Raw genomic sequence first — 7,379 nt, 5'->3', positions numbered from 1 at the left:
GTGGCCGGTGGCGACAGCGGTGAGCAGCGACCTGGGCTGCTGCGGGGGCCTGCGTTAAATAGTGCTGGACAGGCGCGTGCAGCGGGCTGCAGCTGGGGAGGGCGCGCATATGACGTTGCGCTGCAAATTGCGCATTAAACTGCGCGTGCAGCGTGCGGCACCTGGGGCTGCGCGAGCCTCGAATCGTGCCCTCGGCGCACCTAACGTGCTGCGTCAGGGACCGGGCGTGCCGCGCGCGTTAGGCGTGCGTACAGCCGCCGGCCTTTGAGGCTGGGCGTGCGTGACATCATCGTGCGTGAAACGGTGCGCTAAATAAACGCGTGACGCGCTGCAGCTGGGCGTGCGTTCGGTAGCGCCTTGAGCGGGCGTGCAACGGGCTGCGCTTGGGGCTGGGCGTGCATTAAATTGTGCGTTAAGCAGCACGCTGAGAGGGCACATAACGTGGTGCCTCTGCAGCCGGGTGTTTAGCAGCTAATGACATAAATAGGTCATTAAATGCCCGTGCAGCGTCTTGCGTCTGGTCATGCATTAAATACTGCATTAGGTGCGCAGATGGAGCGCACTGTCCCGTGCTGCGCTTGGGGCGTTACGCGCGCAAGTAACGTGCTGCAGTCGAGGTTGCACGCGTGTTCAGTAGTGCAACGGGTGGGCACCTCGTGTGTTGCCGTTGGGGTTGGGCGTGTGTTAAAAAGTGCGTTAAATGCAAATTCAGCATCTTGCATCCCTGGCTGATCCCGTCCTGCCGCACAGCATGATTCAGGGGCAAAACCTGAGCGGCACAGGATGGTCTTTGCCCACCTCAGGCAGTGCAGGATTGAACCTGCTTTTTAAATCTGGGTTAGGTGAGGCGGAGGTGTAGGGAGCTGCAGGTGGATTTCCACCTCCGTTGCTGCTGGTTGGGACCCTGCCAGAGGGGTGTCGCAGCCCGCTGTGGGTGTGCACAGCCTTGCGTGAGGCCACGGGGCAGCCAGACCCCGAATTCGGGCACTGGCAGAGAAGGGGTGAGCCAGGATCGCCCTGGTTTCGGCGGCCTCCCACAGCAGTCCTCTGGGAGGTGGTGGTGGGGCATTTTGCAAGGTTGCAACCCCCTGAGCAATGTGTGGGGTGGGCAAGGGGCACCAAGCATTAAAGCCACAGGGTTGCAGCTCAGCGTGTCCCCGCTGCTGCATAATCAGTATGGGGGGTCCTCAGACCTGTTGGGGTGGCCCCACTTGCCTGAACTGCAGGAGTGTCTGCCTGGGCCGTTGTACAGCTCTTGGGGTCCCCCCCAGCGGGGCAAGAAACCAGAGAGTAATGCAGTAAATGGAGCATGGAAACGCACCAAACATAAGCACCCTGCAAGGGAGATCAGAGGGAAAATGATGCCAAAATAAACCAGCAGCCTGGCTACAGCACTCGCTGGGCAGAATTAAAATCTTGCCCAAGCTGCTCTGCGTTCCTGCTTTTCTGTGCGCTTTGCACTGTGGCCGGCCTGCCTGTGCCAGCTCTGCTCCACTGCTGGAGCTCCCAGGAGGTCCCACCCGAGTCTTGTCTTGGGGTGAATCATTCTCACTCATTGCTGTCTTCTAAACCCTGTTAGACCGCCAATGAAACCAGGCTGGCTTGTATCCAAGTAGTTGTTCTCTAGCTGCAGGGTCAGACACTGCCAGAATTTCTTATCCTGCAGCATGAGAACAGACTCAGGATCATACCTTAAATCTTGCTGCGTGATGCCCCGTCACCCCAGCCGCTGGATCTGTTCCTGCATCTCAGTCCCTCACGCTCTCTGAACTTCTCAATCACCATTTTTCCCATTTCTTTAACCTTTCTCAACCCATCCATAGCCTGGGGGAGACCTGGGGGATCTGGTGGGCTGCCTGTTGCTATTCACGCTGGATTGCGGTGGGGGAAGGTAGCCCCTCTTTATGCCAGGATGCCCAGGGTTTGGCACACGTGCTGAGCTGCAACCAGGACTCAACAGGGAAGCTATGAAGCTCCTGCAGCCCCCTGGATGGGGTGGGGCCCCGGGCAAGGAAGGAGTTTTGGGGCAGTGTCACCTAGTATTTGGATCAGGTACTGAGGTGGCACAAACTCAGATCTTTTGCTTTACTGCAGGCCCTGCGGTGGTTGTGCGAGATGCTGCCAAGCGCTGGGGTCTATTACTTCCCATGGGAGATCAACAGCTCAGTCCCAGAAGGGGAGGCGCTGAGGACGTTTGGCAGGTGAGAAGGGTACCCTGGTCTCCTTACAAGCCAGGCCTTTCCTTCACTGGCTGGCTCCCCTCCCTTTGTTTGTAATTGTTGTATCTCTGCACTGCTGAGCTTCCCAAATCGATCATTCCCAGGTTATGCTGCTATGACCTGGCCCAGTCCGAAGCCATTCTGACCGCTCAGCACAGCTCGGCTCAGTACCGGGTCTGTGTCGACACCAAGTTTGTGGAGCCATTCCAAGCCCAGCTGGGATCTCGCTACATGGTCCTGGGAGAGGCTGAGCACAGGGAAGGTAAATGCTCCAGGAACCAGTGCCCTTTGCTGCTGTTTGTGGTTTATCAGCTCCCTCCCGGCTCCCTGGATGCATGGTGGGACACTGTCACTGAGGTTAGCGTTGGCTGAGGCAGGCTCATCTCATGTGGCTGCCTCCAGTCACACGAGCATGTGGTTTGGGGCGGGAGCCTGTCTCTCCCCGTTGACCATGAGAAGAGCCACCCTTCTCTTGCTGAAAATCTGGTGCTGCGGCACAGATTTCGTTAGAAACAAGCAGCGCCCTCAGCAGCCTCATTGAGCCTGTGAAACCTGTGCTAAAGCTTTCTGGCATCGTTGCCAGCCACTACATCATCTTTGCTCCAACCGTGGCTGATTGTAGCAATACCTCATTGCGAGCTGGCTGGGTTTGGTCTTTGCCATCCTTGCAAGGCTCTAATTATATCCCTGCCCTCAGACATGGGGCGTGAGGAATGCAGGCTGGCTCTGTCACACAGGGCACCCTGGGGTGCCCTGAGTGTTATTCCAGCTGCACAGTGCCTTGCGTGGGAGTTGATGTGGGCTGGGCCACGGGGTTGTGAAGCAAATCCCAAGTGTTGTCTTGAGCACGCCTGATAACAAATGTTTGCATCCATGCCATTGAAAGCCTCGGTGGCCTATGGAAAGCCGCACTGCACGTGTTAGTGACCTGCTAAGCCACTGCTGCAATATTCCTTTAGAAAGACAGGTTATTTTAGTCATCGCGGCTTAGGAGTGAGTTGGCCCCATTTTTCAGGGTTGGAAGGGCTGAGACAGTGGCTGTGTCACCAAGGTTTGGCCCCTTTTGTGCAGTTCTGTGTTACCATTTGAATGCCATCAATGAACTATTGGTTATAGTCAGCATTGAGCCTCTTCTAAGCCCAGCTTTGTTCTGTCCTCTTCTTGTCTGCAGAGAGGCATTCAGAAGTGAGCTTAGACCCATCCCTGGTGCTTTTTAGACAGGGAAAACCAAACTTCATCCAGCCACAAAGTAGAGAGATGCTGCATGGCAGGCACTGGCACTGATGTGTCCTGGGGTCAGCGTTCCCCCGTGCAAGGAGAGCGCAATGTCAGTCACCAGCTTTTTGTAGCCAACAGGGCAGAGGGAAAGCACATCACTGAATTAACCTGCTTCCAGGTCTGCTGCTCGTGTCTGTGGTGGCGCGCGGCCAGACCGGTTGCCTGCAAGTTTTCAGGCTATGGTTATTTGGCCAGCTGGAGCCATGTGCTGCTGGAGGGAACCTCTCTGTTTGCCTCTGAGCTGCTCTGTTTTTCTTTCTACAGAAGCTTGCTGTTTATATTCCCAGGTGAGGGTCCCGTGGTAAAGGCACGAATATTGACCTGCGTGGAAGGAATGAATGTGCCCTTGCTGGAACAAGCCATACAGGAGCAGAGGAAATACTTCAGTGAGAGGCAGGAGCGGATGGGAAACAGCACGTCCTGACAGCAGCTCTGAGACCAGCCATACACTGACATTTGCAATAAATATATTAAAAGTAAACTTAGAAGGTGGGTTTTCAACATCCTGCTTTTTGCCGTGGCAAATGACAAAGTCAAGTCAGTAAGCAGGGAAACACTTGAAGACTGTGAGTCAGTATGTGACTGTGGGTTGTCCATTCATGCCAGGTGTGATCACTGAAAATAGCTCTGGGAAGCAGGTTGGTTGGTTGTTCAGAAGGGTGGTTAAGGAAAAGAAGCATTTGCATTATACTGGTCCTTTTGTAACACAAGGCTTGGAGATGTCAGAAAAAGGAGCAGTCTCCAAATCTCAAGTTAAAACAGCTCACACCCACACACACTGCCAAGGCGCAGCAGGTTACCGGGCTGTTGGCACACTGGAGGTAGAGGGCATTTGTGCAAAGTTCGTTAGCCCTGTGTGGCTGCGGGTCCATGAGTGCATGCTTTTGGCTACTACGCTGCCACACAGGAGTGTTCCTGGCAAAACACTCACATATCTGGACTGACCAACAAAGAAACAAGAAGAACAAAGAGTCGCTATTTTCAGTAGCACCCGCCTCTTCGGGTTTTCAGGAGCTGGTGTCCAAGGGGGGCGGGGATTGACTTTAGCTCTAAAATAAATACTTGCAGTGCCCTGAGAACCACCACTTGATTTTCTTCCTTGACACAACTAAGTTTAGGAGACCTTGAATCAGTACTTTTTTGAAGCATCTAAAGGTTTTGATTGATATTTTCCTAAATAAAGATGAAAAGAGAAGGCAGCCTGTCTTTTATTGATTAAAAGCCTCTTTCTTGCTAAGGCAAATGCATCAGGCCCTGCAGAAACCTCATGGATGATGTAAGAAAATTTAGCAATATGCAATTTTCCTCCTTCTCCTAAGTACTGGGTGTGTAAGGAAGCGCTTGGCTTTGAAAAAGCTGCAAGAAAAGGAGATGAAGTTATATCAGAGCCACTCTGGTTTAAGAACATCGTGACAGGCCCACCTAGCAGAATTAAACCATCAATAAAAAGACAGAACATCACTAATGTGAGAATAAAATGTTAGTGAAGAGAGAGAGAAGACTCTCCTGTGCAATAGGAATCCCTGTACCGGGAGTGAGCTGGGATTGTGGTTTGCAGGGGAATTCAGCCACCTGCAGCCTTTTCTGCTTTTTGCTCAGATTCTCTTGTATAATGTTCAGAAAATAAGGATTGAAGCTGTACAATGCACAGCAGCAGATCAAAATGCAACAGATATTGGCAAAGTCCCCTGTTACCAGCAGGCTTGATTCAAGGGCCTGATATAGCTCAGTAATTACAGTGCTTCCTATAATCTTTAATCATAGTTTAGCCTTATGTTTTTCTTCACACAGTTATGGAGATCCAAAAGCCCTGCCTCAGCACACTCTCTGTTCAGCCCAAGCCCAAAAACATGATCTCAAGAGGCAAGATTTTAACTTGGTTTTGTAAGAGACAATGATGAGTCTGTCATGATGTGTTTATGTTTACAGCTCATCTCCTGGCTGTTCTTCTACCTTCCTCCCTGTGCTTAAATTTTATTCAAATGGCCAGGTTTTACAGAGAGTTGGGAATATCCAAGATGCCAGGATTTGGAATATCCAAAATACCAGGTTCCTACAAGTGTTATGAAAAAAAAAAAAAAACAAAACCCACAAACCTGGCCAGCAAGGAAGAGGAGAGCAAATACAACAACGACTCTGGATAGAGACATGAGTGCAAACTCAACGTTCATAAACTACCAGAGAACCCACATGGAAGTTTGCCATGGCCATGTGGATCCCTCTTCAGCCACAGAGCAACCACGCTTTGGTTCTTTCAAACTGGCAAAATTGGGATCAATTTTAAAAAGATTTTGAGCTGATGGCTCAGCAATGGGCTATATCAGTCCTTTTTAGGTCACCTAAAAGTTGGGGTCAGCACTTTGGACCCACACAGCCAGTGGGCTGCCGTGTCCTGCTGTGCCCACCCAGACACATGGAGCCCACAAGCCCTCCAGAAGATGACAGTCCATGTGGCTCTACCTTTCCTGGTGCCATGATGCATAATATTTCTTTAATTTTGTTTTCTCTCAGCTGTCAAGTCAATGATTAATCTCCCTCCAAGGACGTCTTCCAAAAAGCTGACCAAGTGGCACAGCCCACAGTGGGGAGGTTCAAGGGACAATTGCACAAGACAGAAAAAAAAATCCAACACACCCAAACAAAAAAAAAAGACATTTCTGCTGCGTGTTTGACCTGAGCGTGTCACAGAGAACCCTAATTACACACCGCATCCCCTTGATGCCAGGCACTGTACAAACTGAGCTGCAGAGCTTCCCTTGGCCCTGTGCAGTCCCTGCTGCCTTTTCCACAGGCCCAAAGCAGCTTTTCACATCTATTTTGCTTGATTTTTTTGCTTTAGTCAACACACTCCCCTACCTTGGTCGCACACAACCGGTCCCGGGCAGTTGCACAGTGTGTTTGGCTCTTTGGGTCTGCCTGAAGACCCCCAGACAAACCCAGACACCCTCCAGCATCCCCAGGCAGCCCTGCTTGCCTGCAGCTGCCCCAGTTCAAGACAGGTCCCTGTGCTGGGGGAGCAGCAAGGGGGGACGCAGACCCTGAAAGCAGCTCAGGGGACACACAGGGAGAGCAAACACCACCATTTGGTGGGGTTTTTCCCAATTCCTTTTTTTTTTTTTTTTTCCCTCAGAAAGCAGTGCCAGCCACCCCTGGCTGCCATTGCAAGGCTGAGGCAGTGCCATGGACGCCTTCCAGGAGGTGTTTCAGAAGGTAGAGAAGATCGGGGAGGGCACCTACGGCGTGGTGTACAAGGCTCGCAACAAGCGCACGGGGCAGCTGGTGGCCCTCAAGAAGATCCGCTTGGACGCGTGAGTGGGGCAAAGCCCTGGCCCTGGGGGCTGCCATGGCTCAGCCCAGCCCAGTGCCCACCCGGCCCACCATAGCACCAGGCCGGCTGCCTCCTCAGTGTGGGAGCAATAGGGTGCCCGAGGCAAGAGGGGGGTGAGGAAGACAAATGGCTCGTCAGGGGCTGGCAGTGCCATCTGTGGGGAGATGGCCACCACCTGAGCCCAGCAGTGCCCCAACCCTGCCATGGGAGTGAGCAGGGGGCCCCTGAGCCCAGCCTGGTGTCCAAAACAGTTCAAGAGGCTCAAAAAAGCCCGACATGAGGAAAAACAATGTCTCTATCAGCTCATGCAAGCAGCTAGGCCCTGACCTGGCGCTACCTGGTCCTGGCGCCACGTCCCAGGGCAGGAGGAAGTGGCCGCCATTTTGGGAGGTGGCCTCCCCTCAGGGGTGTGGTGCTGGGGCCTGGTGAGGCTCAGCCTCCCAGCAGGGCCAACTTCAACCCTTCCCGTGTGGGAACTGAGCAGGTGAAAGATTATTACTGTTCCCTTGGGTCAGCCCTGGGCTGTCTCCACAATGAGGGGTGTCAGGGTGGAC

General features: G+C 52.9%; 3 protein-coding genes across 6 annotated transcripts in view; 2 read left to right on the top strand and 1 right to left on the bottom strand.

Moving 5' to 3' along the window:
• The window catches only part of ACOX1 (acyl-CoA oxidase 1), a 23,723-nt gene extending 21,938 nt beyond the window's left edge, over positions 1-1,785 (bottom strand). Inside the window, exon 1 of the mRNA XM_009637752.2 lies at positions 1,761-1,785. Within this exon, the coding sequence (XP_009636047.1) occupies positions 1,761-1,785 (25 nt within the window). The remainder of the gene's footprint in view (positions 1-1,760) is intronic.
• Positions 7-4,662, top strand: TEN1 (TEN1 subunit of CST complex). 3 transcript variants are annotated; one of them, XM_035893402.1, is made up of 4 exons: positions 7-19; positions 2,095-2,201; positions 2,324-2,481; positions 3,785-4,662. In XM_035893402.1, the coding sequence occupies exons 2-4, from the start codon at positions 2,116-2,118 to the stop codon at positions 3,919-3,921; spliced, it is 381 nt and encodes a 126-aa protein (XP_035749295.1). In that variant the 5' UTR covers positions 7-19; positions 2,095-2,115; the 3' UTR covers positions 3,922-4,662. The 3 variants fall into 3 exon arrangements, with proteins under 3 accessions (XP_035749295.1, XP_009636124.1, XP_035749296.1); XM_009637829.2 differs by having other exon boundaries at positions 7-303; positions 3,785-3,943; XM_035893403.1 differs by lacking the exon at positions 7-19 and adding an exon at positions 340-598 and having other exon boundaries at positions 3,785-3,943.
• Positions 4,663-6,659: 1,997 nt separating this feature from the next.
• The window catches only part of CDK3 (cyclin dependent kinase 3), a 5,748-nt gene continuing 5,028 nt past the window's right edge, over positions 6,660-7,379 (top strand). For both annotated transcript variants that reach the window (XM_035893400.1, XM_009637828.2), the window contains exon 1: positions 6,660-6,805. In XM_035893400.1, the coding sequence (XP_035749293.1) occupies positions 6,678-6,805 (128 nt within the window). In that variant the 5' untranslated portion in view covers positions 6,660-6,677. The remainder of the gene's footprint in view (positions 6,806-7,379) is intronic.

Source organism: Egretta garzetta, unplaced genomic scaffold, assembly GCF_000687185.1.
Source record: "Egretta garzetta isolate BGI_Z169 unplaced genomic scaffold, ASM68718v1 scaffold34, whole genome shotgun sequence".
NCBI lineage: Eukaryota > Metazoa > Chordata > Aves > Pelecaniformes > Ardeidae > Egretta > Egretta garzetta.
This window is presented reverse-complemented; position numbering and strand designations above follow the sequence as displayed.